The sequence below is a fragment of the Dermacentor albipictus genome, chromosome 5 (genome assembly GCF_038994185.2).
Source record: "Dermacentor albipictus isolate Rhodes 1998 colony chromosome 5, USDA_Dalb.pri_finalv2, whole genome shotgun sequence".
In the NCBI taxonomy this organism is placed as follows: domain Eukaryota; kingdom Metazoa; phylum Arthropoda; class Arachnida; order Ixodida; family Ixodidae; genus Dermacentor; species Dermacentor albipictus.
The window spans coordinates 138,605,300-138,622,696 of record NC_091825.1 but is presented as its reverse complement, the minus strand read 5'-3'; the positions used below and the strand labels follow the sequence as shown (position 1 = coordinate 138,622,696).

Below are 17,397 nucleotides of genomic sequence, written 5' to 3'. Positions count from 1 at the left end.
ACCTTCTGAAATAACCGATCCTATTTTCAAATAATTTAGCAATGAAAGAAGTCTCTCGTGGTTGACTCTTACAAAAGCCTTTTCTAAGTCTGCGGTAGAAAGGATGTTCCATGTCCGCCGACAAGTCCTGTGAGTGGTGGAGCTGGCTAACACTCCCAGGGTTCTACCCAAAAAAGTGGATGGGGAAACGGCGCCGCTGTAGCTCAATTGGTAGAGCATCGCACGTGAAATGCGAAGGTTGTGGGATCGTTGTCCACCTGCGGCAAGTTGTTTTTTTTTTCACCCACTTTCATTTCCATTAATGTTTCGTTTTTTATTTAATTTATTAAGCACAAGTAATTTCCCCTATGTTGTCCTCGGCGTCAATGTTTATTGGCTTCTTATGATATGACTAATAAAAATCGGGCCCCTCGGTTAATCCCCTTTCTGTTCGTTTTCTAAGTCTTGTTGCATAATGACTGCTTGGTCAGATATGCATCGCAGCATTAAAAATGCTTCGAGCATGCGATCGCGTGATCTTGGCCTGATTCCTAGCACCTGCCCGGATTAGGTCCTCATCGCAAGTATACTTTACGCGTTCCAAAGCCAGCTAGCTCTTTGAAAGACTGGACAGGTACATCCCGTGCCACTTTTTCGTTTTCTTTCCTCGTGACAGCTCATGCTTTGAGGCTGCGTGTTAGACTGAACTATCTCCGTGACCGGCCCACTTTCCACAGTACTCTCCTCATTGCAGCTAACGCTACCTTGAAACTTTGCAACGTTGTGCCAACTTCATGATCGACAAATTTAATCATGTTTTAACGTTTCTTTGGAGTACACTGCACTACACTGCATACACTGTTTTACATAGCCATACAGTTCTATAACGCGTAGTCATTCATGATGTCAGAACCGCGTTTTTCTCGCTTACTCCCTCGTCCACTAACCGTCTCGAATCCAACAATCCCCCTATCGTAAGCTCGTGCCTAAAGGCCAGCATAGGAATTGTGCCGTTGCCGCCATACAACAGTCTTCGACGCAGCCGTAGTGGTCCGGCTGTCGTCACGCATACGTAATATGATCCTGACCCACACACTCAACTACTCAACATCCACAAACACGTTGGTCCATCTCGTATCGCTTTGCCGAACCCCAAATAGCGCTGGATAGCTAGATACCTGCATAATGCTTCACATAACATTGATTCCCATAGTGTGAATGGTGTGCACATTTTTTTTTATTTCATTCGTTTGAATGTTCGGGCGAGACGTGCACAGTTGATATAGAAGAAGAGTACTTTGTCATCAGTTCTAAAATTTTTTTGTAAAGGTGCTTCCAAGCGGTGACACTCCACACAGTGTCAAAGTGTGTGAAGCCGGGGACGGGCACCTTGTAGCTGAGTACAACATGGGGCAGGCTCCTCGCGAGGCGGGCTACGTCACGTGGGGTGACGAGCACGTCTCCATCGCCCCAGTAGATGGCTACTGGCGTTCTGACTTTGCGCAGGTCGTACTTCGGTGGTAGTAGCTGCAATGAAGGACACTTTCTGAAAGCGCCATATCGAAAAGCAAAGTGGCATAAGCTTCAGGAAACCACTGCGGTAGGCGATGTAGTTCAGCCAACCGTAGAAAAAACCCGATACCGTTACCTGTATATACCTACCAACAAACAACCTTAACTTAGGAGCATTATTTTTTTCACGACTATTTTGTGCCCACGCGCGAGACTGTTGCGTTGTCTTTGCTGAATTGAGCCCGAATTCACAAAAGCGTCTTACGCTAGTATTGCTCTAAGGAGAAAATACCAGCCAATCTTAATATGGAGCACATCATTAACGAAGCCGGCTGGCCATTTAAAAGAGCACTCACGGACGGAAGCCTTGTGAATTCAGCCATTGTTTCACGCGTCACCTTATAATTATTAACTTATCAGGTGATCAACAGCTGCCTAATAAGAGTGTATCGTATGCGTAGTAATCAAGTACGCACTGCATCTTCTTTGCTTATACTTTAGCTGACGTAGATCTGGCATTCTGTAGTAGATCACACTTTTATATTTTCTCGATCTGTGCGGGATGGCAGCTGCATCTTTTTTCGCCTAAATTTATATTTTCATATTTTTCTTCTGTCACTGTAGGCGAAAGAAATGAAGTAGCTGACGTACTTTCGATATTAATCTTTCCACGACAACCGACTGAAAAACCGAACAATCTCGATTGTGGGATTTATTCACGATAAGCAGTTTTGAAATGCTGCGTCCATTTTCTTGGACGGAAGTGTAATTTCAAGAAAAACTCTTGAAAGCTCCATCTTGATAGCACATTTGCGTGCTGCGGTTCTGTGATTTCATAGAACATTTGACACAAAACGTAACTGAATAAACCATCACTTGAAACATCATTAGCATAAATTAGTCGTCTAAAATGTTAGTAAAAGAAATCGTCCTGGGATATACGCAGAGTGGTTCTCGCAATAAACAGAAACCTCGCTGATTCAGGGGAAGTCACTTGATAGCTGAAGTGAAAACTGGCAGAGAAGGGAATGAATGCCAAAGCATACACATTTTGTCACCACACTGCGTGATAGCAGAACAGCAGCCATTCCAAGTCACTTGACTTGGAATGGCTGCAGTGTTTTCTGCATCTCTGCATCTGTTTTCAAGGTTAAATAACAAAGCTAGGTACCACTTTTGAATAAATTTGCATTCAAATTTGTACAGCGGGGCATCATCAGCCTGGTTGCGCCCACTGCAGGGCAAAGACCTCTCCCATACTTCTCCAACAACCCCGGTCATGTACTAATTGTGGCCATGTCGTCCCTGCAAACTTCTTAATCTCATCCGCCCATCTAACTTTCTGCCGCCCCCTGCTACGCTTCCCTTCCCTTGGAATGCAGTCCGTAACCCTTAATAACCATCGGTTATCGTCCCTCCTGAGTACATGTCCTGCCCATGCCCCATTTCTTTTTCTTGATTTCAACTAAGATGTCCTTAACTCGCGTTTGTTCCCTCACCCAATCTGTTCTTTTCTTATCCCTTAACGTTACACCCATCATTCTTCTTTCCAAAGCTCGTTGCATCGTCCTCAATTTAAGTAGAACTCTTTTCGTAAGCCTCCAGGTTTCTGCCCCGTAGGTGAGTACTGGTAAGACACAGCTATTATACACTTTTCTCTTGAGGGATAATGTCAACCTGCTGTTCATGATCTGAGAATGCCTGCCAAACGCACCCCAGCCCATTCTTATTCTTCTGATTATTTCTGTCTAATGATCCGGATCCGCCGTCACTACCTGCCCTAAGTAGATGTATTCCCTTACCACTTCCAGTGCTTCGCTACCTATTGTAAATTGCTGTTGATGTGCTACTGTTAAAGTGCAAGCGGGGTGCTTGCACTTTAAGAGAGGGTACGCAAATCAACTGTACATTTTTTCTCCAGCCAAAATTTCTGAACGCGAAACGATCTTGCACGGGAGCACGTACCTTTCCGTACATTTTCCAGTTCTTTTTTGGTCCCCAGTCAAATTTTTGAAATCTCTTCGACTTTGTTAACTGAAATGAATAATGACATCAGAGCGTGAAGGCGGACGTCGTTTGTGCCACCGTCTTCAAGGGACACCACTCCTTCACTTAAGCAATGCTTTTAGCTTTAAATTCTTGTGTACTGAAAACTTCGAAACGTAGGTACACTTAACTCCTACCACCTTCAATCTATGCCATGTAAATATTTTGTTCCAATAAATCAGAATACGTAAACAAATTGTAAAGACGTACTTCACATTCATCTAACAACCCGTCCTTTGAGCGTGTACCTTGACCGCACTGGAGTTAAAATATCAGGAAGACGATGGACGCCTGGACCAGAGCTTCCGAGCGCATATACTGGGTAGCCTTCATGTACCGAGTAAAGAAATAACATCCATCGTTCCAAATGAACAATACAATATGCACATTGTTTACACTCTTGCAGAGAAATGCAGTGATGTTTTAGTCACTGATACCCAATCTATTATCTAAAATTATTATCTAGCATTTTAGCTGTTGTCCTAGTTGGCAAGATGTCAATCAGGCGTTTGTATAGACTCATAAGACACTTCAAATCGAGGCGTTTGCAGCAAGGTACACCTCTTGTGTTTACCTTTACCGGCAAATAGAGAAAGCGCGCGAAATATGAAAACTACCATATCAGTGCGCACCCGAGCGCACGTAATATCAGCGCCTCCAAACAGTCTCTACGGCAAAACAATCTGCACTTCTCAGACTCCCCATTGAAGGAAGCGCATTTCCGTGATCTCGAAGCGCAATAATAGCCGGGAGATGTTCGCGCATCGTGAAAAGAACGAGACTCCTGTTATCACCACCACTTGACCCAGTAACAGATGAATAGTTTGCTTTCCCACTGAAACTGTTTGATGGCACCGCTGTCCTGCGCGCATGGATCCGCAGTGACATGGCATTTTTTCATCTTAATGGGGCTTTCTTTATCTGCCACCTTGCTCTATCGTGCTGGAAGCACTTCATTTTTGTATTTCTTCTCTATAACCCAGTAATTTGTATCTTCAAAAATTCGACCAATGAAAAAGTTAGCTGATTGATTTTATATAAAAAAATGGACGTCAGTGACTAAACATTACGTGTGCTTTCTTAACATGACTGTGAAGAACATGCATTTAATTTTATTCGTGCAAAATATTGGCGTTTTTTTAAAACTTTGCGTATGGTTGCTGGGACATCTTGCTTATCACTAAAGCATGCGTTCTCAGAGGCAACTGATCTAACAAGAAATGACGCGTACAGCTTTATTGCAGAACATAGAGCAGTGCAGTCCGAGTTATGTATAGTGCGTTTCGATGCACGAAGAGGGCCGCTGGTGCAATGATACTGAGTTAAAGTGATTCTATTATCATCGAGAACGTGATGCGAGAATTACTGCAACACCTTCTTTGGTGGTCGCACTTTATGTGGTTCTTTTTTGGCCACGCTGGCATTCACACATATTCGATAATCCTCTTGCCCTAAGTCTCATAGTATACAAAAATGTATCGGATATATTGAGCGCACAAACATAGCAGCCTACCTGACTGTAGTGAAGGATATTGCGCACGGATGTCCCAGATGGGCTATTGCCCAGGTACACAGGTAGCCTGGTCTGTGGAGAAGGTAAACTTCAAAATTCAAGCAAGTGCACTGCAGTGTTTTCTTCTGTTATTTTGTCTAAACTTTTCACAAAGGCGTTACAGTGCTCCGTTCTTCGCGACGACTGCAAAGTAGGCAAGGTGGTTCCAGTCCACAAATCAGGTGACGCGCTCTCTCCTAATAATTAGCGGCCCATCTCGTTAACAAAAATACCATACAAGTTATCAGAACATATCATGTATTATAATTTAGCAATGTTCCTAGAATCTAACCAATTTTTTAACACTGCTCAGCACGGCTTTCGAAAAAATGTCTCCTGCCAAACACAACCATTAACTTTCGCTAATGAACTGTTTGCAAATGCTGACCTTCAAGCTAAGGCCCGCTGTCTGTCACGTCGTGCAACGTTTTTGTCACGGCGTGCAACGTTGTGTAATATTACTAAGCCAGATTACACTACGTTTACCGTATGTCGAGCGCTGACTGGATCAAGCACTGTGACGGCTGCTCGAAGTCGGGATATTTCCAAAAGTTTCTTATACACAGTAAGCGAAGGGCTTTGTGCGAGATTTAGATTAGCTTCCTTCAGTTCCTGCCTTGTTATATTTCGCAAATGTCAAACTTACACTCACAAGGATTTAGTTTCAGGATAATAACCATCATCATAATCCTTACTCTGCAGTTTATCTCTACACATATAGCTTTAACATACCGCTGAAGTATAAGCGCTTTCATGCGGGACTGCATATGCGCTATTTAGTTATCGAACGTGTAACACGAACATATAACTATGCAGGCTGTACAAGTGAACTAAACATACGCAGCCATATAATCTGCAAAGTTTGAATACAACGCAATATTTGATTCAGTCAGAATTCTGAGCCAAGTCAGAATCATAGACAAATCACACAGAACTGTAGAAAACGATGCATTATAAAATAAACACGTTCAGCTGCCGCCAGGCAACCCTGACAATGAAGACCCATATATAGCCGCTTCAAATTTGAAGAAAGAGGCTTTAAGCAGACATTACAGTTACCTCAGCGTGAAATATTTAGCACCCTCCGCAGAAAAAGCATGTATGCGCTTAGGGTGTGTTTGGTGTAACTACAATGGTGATTGCCAATTTTCTACTTGAGTGTAAAACAGCTTCTTCTGAAAAGGCAATATTAAGTGCATTGTTTAAAAAATGCCGTGCTATCTATAGCGTTACCATGTTTATGTCAACAGGGAATCCTCTGTTGACGAAGAAGAAAGCCACCTGGCAGGAGATGCTTGGTAAAACTGGGTTGCAGGACATTTGCTTAATTTTGTCGATGAAGTCGTTGTGTCTTCCCAGTATTGTTCCATGAAATATAACCTCACCGATATCCTGAAACAAGGAAAGAGCAAGAGTGTTCGATAAGCAGTAGTGCAGAATGCAAAGCACCGCTTTGAAGTCGTACTTTGTTTGTGGTATTCGGTTTCACAGCAGTGTGCATGTTTCACAGCACACTGCTGTGAAATGTGAATGTTTCACAGCAGTGCTGTGAAATTTTCACACTGCTGTGAATGTTTCACAGCAGTGTGCAGTTAGATTTACATTTCTTTTCAGGGCATCGTGAGGGTTCGGCTGTGCGACCGGCTAGCGTGTTGCGGATCCAGCATCTGACCCAGGATTCTAAACATGCTTTGGAAATGTTTTCATCTTCACGTTTTAAGACATGTGCATATAGGGCGTCCCAGCTAACGTTAGCAAAGTTGTTTAAAAAAAAGATTAAATGTGGCCCACTTGGGGCTCTTTAACGTGCACCTAAACCTAAGTACACTGGTGCTTTTGCATTTCGCCCCCGTCGAAATGCAGCGGCCGCGGTACGGATTTGATCCCACGATCTCGTGCTTAGCAGCCCAACATCGTAGCTACTAAGCAACCGCGGTGGGTGGGTAGCCAAGCTGTTGAACGTAAAAGAAAATAATAATGATAAAGAAAGAAGGTGCAAAATGCAGTTATAAAGCCTAACGTGCTAGGTCGTCGGAGGTCTAACGACCGGAAATCGTAGGTGTGCATATCATATCTTGCACCGTGTTATTTAAATCTTGTTTCTTTCGTTTATCAGCTTGACTAATGTTAGCTGGGACACCCCATATAAGCATGTCATATGCACGGTGTGGCAGTGGAATTTCGAACTTCTCGCGAAAAAAAGAAATAAACAGCATCCACATAACGAACTGTTCTGTCGCAAGAACCTAATCTACAGCTCATTGCAGGTCAACCTGTTATGACAGAAGCAACGAAAATATATGCGCCAAGTTATTGTTAATTTTGTGCCTATTTTGATGTTGCTAAGCGAGGAATCACGTGTGTATACGTTGGTCACACAGTTTTATGCTTGGCTTGAAAGTGCCCTTCATCTCCCGTTGTCGGGGTGGGTACGTTGAAGAAAAAACGTGACACTGAGCCGGATACTTACATACATCGGTTTGGAAAGCGCAGAAAGACGTTTCATAGGCGACGTCATGTGACCCAAAAAAACTGCAGGTGCTATAGCCTGGAAAAGTTGAATCTGTCGGACAAAAAAAGAAAGAAAAGCATGGGCTCATGTCAACTGCCAGCCTGCTATGATCCGCCTGCATACCGCTTTGGACAAAATTGAACGCATTTTTCGGTACTCCTAACCAATGGCATCTCCCCTCGCACTATTAACGTGGAGGAGGGCGATGGATTGCGTTGTGTTCGCTCATAAATCACGGAGGTAATAATACTCATATCATTTGTGAACGAAAGAAACGTACTACTTCGACCAATCGACCTGCCCACGCGTGGTGCATCTTTTTGGCTGCTCAGCAAACTCGTTTTCACACTTTGGTCATTGAGAAAGACATTCAACAAAAGCGGACACTCACACAGAGCCCAGTGGCCGAATTGAATGCGCCGCACCAAACGAATGGGATCAACTCCTCCCACTTTTGGTTTTTGGCGCACGCGTTTTGAACTCTAGCTGGCCCGCGCTAAGCCGGCTGCGCTAATCGGCGCGGCATTCTTCTTTTTTTTCCCGTCTTCTGCTCAACCGCACGCAGTCTTGGTGGGGAATCGTTTTATTATTTATTAAAAATGATTGTGAACGATCTTTGCAAGCTTCCATCGAATCTACGCCGCGTGCAGTTTCATAAGGTAAGACGCCTTGTAAATGAGGAAATGTTTATTTCGCTCTGTAGAAATGCTTGTTCCGGGTTTTTTGAGCATTTATCCGACGTCGTGGCACCAGGTAAGCAGTAATAGTTCCCGCACGAAGCTCCACCGGATGGCATCAGCTGAAGAAAATTAAATTACAAGCATGTGTCATTTTGGTATTTAGACCTTATAGGAATACTGCGTGTAGAGGTGAAACGTGCCAAAGTAATGAATGGCCGGCATTACAAATCAAACTAATTCGCTTTTACACTCATGGGGTACAATATACCCGACTCATTCTAAGCAATACGGTACATACCATATCACGAAAACGTTCGATTTCCAAGCATTCCCTTATTCCTGGGTCTTACTTTCTGCACTTTAAGAGCACAAATATACGAGCGACTGCGCGTTTCCAAAGGAACTTGGCTTCAACCGAAGCGATAGTACGCTACGTATACACAGAAGTGGCCACAACACAGGCGCTCTGCCAGACCATGCTAGACGCTCCCAGAATGCCTTCTATGCGCACTCAAGACAAATGCGTTGGTTTTCAGAAAGCAGAATTTCCGAGGTTTTGATTTTTGAGCTCCTCGGCGTTATCTTTTGCGCGTTTCCGCCACCGCAATGAACACTCCGTGTGTTATCATTCTTGGCAATCACTTGCCGCGTTTCCGACAACCGTGAGTACCCAAAGAAAGTTTATGTTACGGGGCCAAAGAAAGCGTCAATTTGTCCCAGTAAGATTCAGTACACGCCAAAATAACTGTCGCCATGACCGAGCTGCTTTTCGTTAACTGCGTCACAACGCCAGGCGCGGCAAGCGTGCCTCAAAAGTATGCAAAAAATAAGCGAATTACAATAATGTTCGGGGTCAGAGAATGCGTCACGAACTTGTCCCAGTAAGATTCAGTACACGCGAAACTAACTGCATCGCATGGCCGAGCTGCTTTTCACTAACTACGCCACAACGCCGGGCGCGCCCACTGTGCTTCAAAAGTACCCAAAAAGGTACCGAAATTAGTTACAATAATAAAGCAGGTCAGAGAAAGCGCCAAAACATGTTCCAGTAAGATTCAATGCACGCGAAACTGAGTCACACGGCCGAGTTGGTTTTCGCTAATTGCGTCACAACGCCTGGTGCGGTGAGCGTGCCCAAATACTACCGAAATAAGTTGCAATAATTTTGGGCTCACAGAAACAGTCGCAAACATCTCCCAGTACGAGTCATGAACTCAAACTCACTGCAGCATGTTTTTCGCAAACTGCGTCACAAGTCGCGGTTCCGTGCCGTAAAAGCCTAAATTGCTTGAAGTGCGTCGCAGACTGTCAACAAAAATTTCTCACCTTGCCGTACTTCAATAGTGCAGTGGTGCCGAGGCGAAGTGCAGGAGGAACGCAAGAATACGCCAGGAGCCCAACAGGAGAGAGGACGACGACGAAGTTCAAAGGAGGCTTGTGGGCTTTTGTGGGTCGGTCTTTATTATAACTTCGGCGTGCCGCTGATTGGTTTAAATCGAGCAGTCAGTGACTGGCCCAGAATAGTCGCTTTTCGAGAAAAGTGACCATTTGCGACCAACTTGGTCGCGTGACCGCTGTCAGTCACCGGTGTGAATGAGACTCAACGATTACGGGCCCCGTGTCGCAGAAAACCCGGCGTCGGTGTTTCGCGCCGGCATCCGGCACCCAGCGTCAGACGTCGTTTCGGCAAAAAGGAATTTCGAACCACACATACCCAGGCCTTGCATGAGGCGCAAGCTAGTTGCTGAACTAATTGAATTTCTCAAGCTAAAATACGTAAAGAATTGTAAAGTACGACATACACGCAACTTACAGGCATGATAGCGTCGGATTGTAATTTGAATATGCGAGAAAACATAATTCTGTTACGTGAAAACTCAAATCTCTTTTGCAGCGCTTCTACCATCCATAGACCGGTCACGGCGTATCTCAGAGGCAACAGAGCGGCGCGCCCTATTCCTTGCAACACCTCCAGCTGAAGCTCGCCTCCGCCGCATCCCGGCCCACGCAAGTGGCCGCACTTCTACCGGAAATGCCGCCTTCGTGCATAGCGTTTGCCGCCAGCCTTTTCCGGTAAACATTACGGTTACATACGCTGCAGTTGCCGGGAAGCCTGAGAAGAAGTAAGGAATCTTTGAATGCTATCGCGTTCCCCCCTAAAGGCGAAGCTTAAACGCCCTCCAAAATTTTAAAGATCCCCGTACAACCGCGCCTATGTGTGTGCTATGAGCTACCTCCTTCTGGCACATGTATTTTGACCTTGGCGATGTTTGGGGGGGGGGGGGTTGAATGTGACCGCGGCGTGTTCTTTCTTTATTTTTTGGTGAACCGGTTGGCTGCCTCCACTTTCTTAGTGTGCCTATCGTAAAGAGACATTTTCCCTGGAATGCGAAGCAGCGGAAGAGGAAGCGCAACAAGCTCTTGCAGAAGGACCATCTCTTGCATTCACCGGTCATAAGCGTATTGTGATTGTTCTAATTGTAGCACGTGTGGTCCGTGTTTCCACGCAGGCCATCCGATAAGCAATACGACTGCATCTGCCGGTAAACATTTTAATGATTCATTTGTGTTTTTGTGCAAATAACTGCGATACCTGAATTTTTTCGAAAACTGGGGAAGCCAGTGAACCATCATACTATTGCTATGGCTGTTTAAAATTTTGTGAGAAATGTCCTATTATTTGTATAAAAGTTTTTCTGAGTCAGCGAACTTTGAGGATGACATAACATGACGGTGAGCCGCGATGACAGATAAGCCCGCGGTAAATTGAAATGGCGTAAGAGCCATTACAGTCGGGGTTGTGATCTGGGCTTGTTAGTATATCGTCAGGAGGCATTGAGTCGAGCGCAACTGCTACATGGACGCAGAGGAAGTAGTACATGAACGTAGATAATTTACGCAAAAGTGTATGTGTCCGGCTCTTCCTTTCTGTCCATGTATTAGCTACGCTGCGTTTAACGCCTTCGTGATGCGATAACAGTGATAAAACGAGGCGCCAGAAAATTACAAATACACCTTCCAAACAAAAATCTTTCGAATGAAGGCATTTGATTCTGGAAACGAAGCAAATATACCAGCCACATGGCTCTCATGAACTGGTTCATCTTTGCAATTGATAGCTGCGGTAGAGCGCGGGTAATTCTGGTATATTATTTTTCTTCCCACCTTGTCGTTGTATTTTGGCTTCTCCGCAAGCAAGGCAAACATGATGCCGCATCCCTGGGACCACCCTACGTACTGCAATGAAGACTGTTGCGTCTTTTGAAGTACCCAGTCTAATTGTGCTGGTAGGTCGTATGCGGCCATTTCGTCGATACTGCAAAATACGAATGATGACGTCATCAAATTTTACGTGCTTGAAGAAAAGTGACTATATTTCGCACAACGTTTTATGCGCAACGTAACCTGTCGAAACGAGAAGATGTAAAGATAGGATGGAAAAAACAGAGAACAATAAAATCATGTTTTGGCCAACGTTGCTGCTGTCTCAGCAGTGTCATGTAAGTGCGTAATTACGGATCCAACATCGCGTGTGCGGCTGCTATATTGGTGTTGCGTTCAGGGGACTGTATCTGTATTTATGGCCAAAAACAAAAAGTGAGACTATTATACGCAAATCATAGACAAAGTGTATCCTTCGTGATTGGTTCGAACGAGAAACGGACCGAGTTATACAAAAGAACGTCCTCTAGCCTTAACGTATATTTGCTTTGCGCAATATATCCATAAAGTAGATAATCGGTTGTCTGTTCAAGCACCACAATTTATACTAGGTGAAAGAAAACGCAATCAATTAGAACACTAGATGAATTTACGCGATACGATTATGACATTTGTAGACACAGGGTGGTGTCGGCTGATAGAATGCACATGTATGCGTAGTTGAAGATCACTGGGAGAGGCTTTGTTCCACATTGGGCATAAAATAGGCTGATGACAATGGTAATGATGATCGGACACATGGGGCAAGTGGTTCTGCACAATCAAGGAGATGCCGAGTCGGCTTACAAGAATGTATTTGTGGCAGTAAAGTCGTTTCTTTTTCTACACAATATCCTAAAGTTTATTCCGTTGAGCCTGCTATTAGAATAACAAATTCAGTTGATATACGCACTTACCTAAAATCCCAAAAAGCTTTTCCTTCCTTTCTCAGCCAGGCGTGGTTTGAATACTTGGTGCCCCTGACGTTACCCAACCACACGTCGTAGCCATGGTCGGCTAAGATGAAACCTAAACAGAAAGTTAAGGAAACTTCTTTTTAATGTGCCTACATTAGAAGTTTACAAGCATGTTCTTTTTAATGGTTATTTTATTGATAACCATAAGTTTTCCGTTACATTGATGCTATAAAGTGAGCTGAAATATAGCCGGACACCAGAAGATGTGGCTCTTCTTCATTTAATGTGTTTATCTTAGTCATTTAGCACTTAATGACAACGTCAAGCAAGATACAAACTCTCAAAAAATCTTAACGATTGTGCGAACCGAAATAAAGCCTTGCGAGCGCGGAGAGAACCGATTGTGCCCTCAAGACCTATGTACTACATTTGGTGGAAAAGCCGGCGGCAATATATTTGCCCACATTATCAATTTCATCCAAATAAGTTGGCTATATGGCGTTTCTCGGCGCAAAAAAAGTGTGAGATCTACTCAAAATTTTAATATACATTTAAAGACGCGAAAATCTCGGTCATTCTCGTAACTGAGAGTGCCCAAACACAGCAGCCTGATTTTATGGGTAGAATTGGCGGGAAGACAATGGACAGCCTCACTTTACAAGAGACTGGACTGAGCAGAGCTTTCAGAGACTGCCATTGACGGCAAAGAGGGTTGAACAATCGTTGTAAGAAGGTCACGTCTCTGAGCACAATGGGAACTGCATTAGCTTGTTTCGGAAGCAAAACCAGATGAGAATGGCGGCCGTTGTCGGAACGAACGCTTTCGCAGGGTCAATCTGAAGCATCACAAGCGGCTATAGGCATGGTGAAGCGATGTTGTAAAACCGCACGTGCCGCAGCTTCAGGCTTACATGAACTACTGCTGATTGCGCGCCGTGAAAGTAAGCCAACGTAGATTGTAATTTACACAAGTGTGAGAAAAATATTAAGGGTTTTACGTGCCAAAACCACTTTCTGATTATGAGGCACGCCGTAGTGGAGGACTCCGGAAATTTCGACCACCTGGGGTTCTTTAACGTGCACCTAAACCTAAGTACACGGGTGTTTTCGCATTTCGCCCCCATCGAAATGCGGCCGCCGTGGCCGGGATACAAGTGTGAGATTTCTTCCCTCTTTTAGTGAGAAAGTAAGTGATTGTGGCAGGAAAGGAGTGGTCATTCATCAAATTATACGTCCAAAAAAAAAACACGTAGACAGGGAAAAGCGAGACGCGTAATGGAGGGCCCCGGAGAAATTTTAGCCAGCTGGAGTTCTTTCACGTGCACCGGAATCACGGCAAGGGATAGTTTTTGTATTTCGTCCTAATCGCAATATGTGGCCGCCCCGTTAATGAATCGAACCCTCGACCTCGTGCCCAATAGCAGAACGCCACAACCACTTCTCTACCGTAGCGAGTGTGAGCGGTTCTTGAAGATGCTGTTGAACACGACGAGTTCATCCAGTGTTCTACTGAGTGCCATATTTCGTGTCGCTATTCTCCCTTTTTACGCATGTTTGTTTCCTTTGCCAAGTGACAAGGAGTAGCCGGTGCCACCATAAAGGCGCCAACCTCTCCTAATATTCCTTTCAATAATAATAACAAAAAAATTCAATAGCAAATCCAATGAAAATTGGGCCTAGTGAAACGAGGAGGCAAAGTCACTTCGCAAATACGTCGTAACCCAATACCGAGGGATTTTTTGACGCCGCTATAGTTCCAAGATGTTGCAACAGCACTACGAGATCAGCGATGTAGGTTCTAGTAGAGCTTACCAAGACTCTGATGTGGCATGTTCACCACAAAGTCTGCGCTGCTTCCTTCGAGCCCGGTCATCAAAAAGGCCACCGTCTTTTGCGTTCCTGACCATCCTTGAACTCCTCCCCGTCCTGCTGGTATCCTATGCACCGTTATGGCGTAGTGATCCTCGGTCGTGATGGTGTACTCTTCCACGGGGTAGCCCTTGCTTGCTATTAACTCTGCCTGAAAAGATTTGCGCTAACTGGCACCCCGATATTGGCGCAACACAGCTTTTTTTCTGTGTATGCGTTACAAGAAGTATATATATATATATATATATATATATATATATATATATATATATATATATATATATATATATATATTGCATCGTTTAGTACATTTCGAGCGAACATTTTTATGCATGTATTTTCAGCTTACGCGATATTGATACAATATTTAGGATGATTCTGCAAATGCATTTGCATAGTGGCTCCTGAACTAAATCCTCCCCTTAAATAACAACCGGCTTGTCCTTCTCTCCAGGCTTTGGTGCTTCCAGAAAAAAATCACTGCCATTTGGCCATTCTCTCTTTTTGGTCCTAAACTCATCGCCTGTGAAATCTTTTAACAAGAACACTTACCCCTGAATGCACCTTTCTTGAACCTATTACTGCTTGTACCATTGCTTTATCCGCCCTGGTTTCTCTTTCCAGTCGTAAATGCGTACTAACAAATTTAGTGAATGATGCCAAAGTTAGATCCTGATTAGAAAGATATCAGTAAGGCATTCATGGCTCTGTTAACAGGAACCTTATCTTTAACGTAGAAGAGCTTTTTCTCGGGTATTCTCATTCACCTTGGTAAGAGTTAATGAAAAGCACATGTATGGAATTTAAGTATTCTTTTGTAGCGTTAATTACAAACCGATTCACTATGCTTAGATTGTCAACATCACTGAGACAATGTCTGAATGAACACACATACAGTAGTTCTGTTGGCGTCTTCATCGGGCACAACCACGAAACTCTCCGTTAGCTTGGTGACTGCCAAACACAGCAAAAGGAACTTCGCAGTATGGTGGTTGCGCCAGCTGAAAATTATTGCATTGGCGAACAGCAGTAGTCCTTCCTTTCTGAGTGAGGTCGTAGAGCAAGAAGGTGAATATTACTGTCAAGAATGAAGAACTTCTCTCAGGATGCACGTTCGTTCAACATGTAGCTCCGACGATCCTGAATGTAAGCCGCACGACCACTTACTATTCCGCAATTACTTCTAACATCTCCATAAACCACGTAAGGCTTGACAAACAGCTTCGAAATAAGCATGACTGTCTTTGCGGCTTTTGTTAAACGCTGAAGGACTCCGGACACTTGGACATTTTTTAGAAAGCTGGAGGCGAAGCAGTGTGCATTGTTCTATCTTCTAGTCTACAGTAGTTAGAAAACAATTGCCGTGCGCACCACTTGTTGACAGGACACTAGTTCATGACAGAACACTCTTTGTGGATGGCTTGTATAATTTTGTTGTGACGTATACAACGCTCGGTTTATTCCAGTCTTTTTATGAATAGGTCCGTTTATTTTGCCACAAATTGCTTTCAGCAGCATGTTACGATATTAGCGCAACTATGTATCGTCTTCAGATGAATTTTAGCATAGAAATGATGGTTGAAATGCACCATGTGTTACTCTGGCATAGACTGATTATATTGTTGCACGTTTACAATAGATTATACGATGTTTTATGACAGTTTCATCGAGTAGTTTTTCTCGGTAATAGTCTACATACTTTGTGGACTTTGTATTACAGCGATGTATTTATGAAAGAAATAGAACTAAAAAATGTTGGGTGAAATCATGGATGGGTGATAATCACAATACTCTTATCCTTGCACATTTTGAAACTTTCATATGAGAACGCAAATACACTTGGTCCTTGTATCAAGAATATCAATATCTGCGAACTGTCGTCAACTAAAGGTTTTACCGTTTTTTGCGTGCATACTGTGACAGTTAAGGCATTATCGAAATTAGCAGACATGTCTTAGGACTGGGTGGTACATTGGGAAAATTATAGTTTTTAAGAAACACAACTCTAACTGAGAAAAAGGTCCGTCGAAAGCTTCATCGCTCACGTCGAGGTAGATAAATTATATGGTTGTTTGCTTCAATTCGTGGATATGCAAGAAACGAAAGCTACATAGAATCAATAGGCGCCTGCTCTGCAACATGAAGTCCCCTACGCCATTTTTGTCTATGTAATAGCACTCTGTCTTAGAATAACTATATACAGATCTACGGAAGGGACTGCGTCTGCACTCACTTCCCTGCGTTGAGTGCGTCTGCGATATCCTGGCCGAAGAGTCCACATGATGGGCTACGGTTATTGTTCTTGCCGTGGTGTTCTCGTTCAAGAAAAAAAGAAAGCAATCGTTGTGGGTATTGCTGTTCCCTCTTTAGCCTATGGCTCATAGTCGCTAAAATAATTTAGTCATGAAGGGGATGAATACATGCAAATGAAAATAGAAGTTCAGTTGCAGGTATATGCGCCACTTACATTGAAAATCATGTTATATTCAATAATACCTATTGAGAGCTTCTGAGGCATTCCCCGCCCGACTTATTCTCCTATATTGTTGTTTTTTTTGGGGGGGGGGGGAGGACCTATTCTCTGAGTTAAAGTTTGCATCACATTTTTTTGTAGTCACTTTACCATTTCGTGCGCTTGCATGACTGACGCAAACGAACAGAATTGCACTTAATACATGACTTCTACGTAAAACGCAGCCGTGTCCGCGGCTCTGGTTTGCGCAGTTTTTGTGCCATCTGCGCAGTAACTTAACCAGAAAACTACCTTAGTGCACTGCGACACCTGGGACTACGCCTGATAACAGCCCCATCTCCAACCCGGCGAGGTTTCAGACAGAAGATAGTGCTGAATTAAAATTGTGGTAGATGTCTCGCAGCAGCTCTCAAGCCAGCTCTGGCGTCGCACTGAGGCAGACTTCACAAAAGCCGACAGCTTATGCGAGTCTGCTTTGCAAGGCGCAGTGAACGTGATGCACTCTCATGTTAACTGCAGTGAGATCCCGTTCAAAGCCGGCGGGTAAATGTTGCAAACGTAGGGAACGTGCTTGAAGAGATCGCAAGGAACCAGGCATGTATATTAGGTACGCCTACTCATACATTCTGAGAGCCCTTTTAGGGTAAACTATCGGT

General features: G+C 43.9%; 1 protein-coding gene across 3 annotated transcripts; it reads right to left on the bottom strand.

Moving 5' to 3' along the window:
- Positions 1 to 1,214: 1,214 nt before the first annotated feature.
- LOC135908391 (gastric triacylglycerol lipase-like) lies at positions 1,215 to 15,428 on the bottom strand. 3 transcript variants are annotated; one of them, XM_065440174.2, is made up of 9 exons: positions 15,160 to 15,428; positions 14,212 to 14,419; positions 12,400 to 12,511; positions 11,447 to 11,597; positions 7,560 to 7,652; positions 6,323 to 6,481; positions 5,051 to 5,122; positions 3,457 to 3,525; positions 1,215 to 1,506 (listed from the first exon to the last, which is right to left on the bottom strand). In XM_065440174.2, exons 1-9 carry the CDS (start codon positions 15,184 to 15,186, stop codon positions 1,222 to 1,224), a joined length of 1,176 nt encoding a protein of 391 aa, XP_065296246.2. In that variant the 5' UTR covers positions 15,187 to 15,428; the 3' UTR covers positions 1,215 to 1,221. The 3 variants fall into 3 exon arrangements, with proteins under 3 accessions (XP_065296246.2, XP_070395843.1, XP_070395842.1); XM_070539742.1 differs by having other exon boundaries at positions 15,348 to 15,410; XM_070539741.1 differs by lacking the exon at positions 5,051 to 5,122.
- Between the last annotated feature and the right edge of the window lie 1,969 nt (positions 15,429 to 17,397).

What these genes read in the sequence shown, in the direction of transcription:
- LOC135908391 (XM_065440174.2), bottom strand. Translation starts at nt 15,186, where the DNA reads ATGAAGACGCCAACAGAACTACTGTAT. An exon ending in CGCCAACAGAACTACTGTAT is followed by an intron (nt 14,420 to 15,159) that starts GTGTGTTCATTC and finishes AAATCTTTTCAG; the next exon opens with GCAGAGTTAATAGCAAGCAA. An exon ending in AAAGCTTTTTGGGATTTTAG is followed by an intron (nt 11,598 to 12,399) that starts GTAAGTGCGTAT and finishes CGTATTTTGCAG; the next exon opens with TATCGACGAAATGGCCGCAT.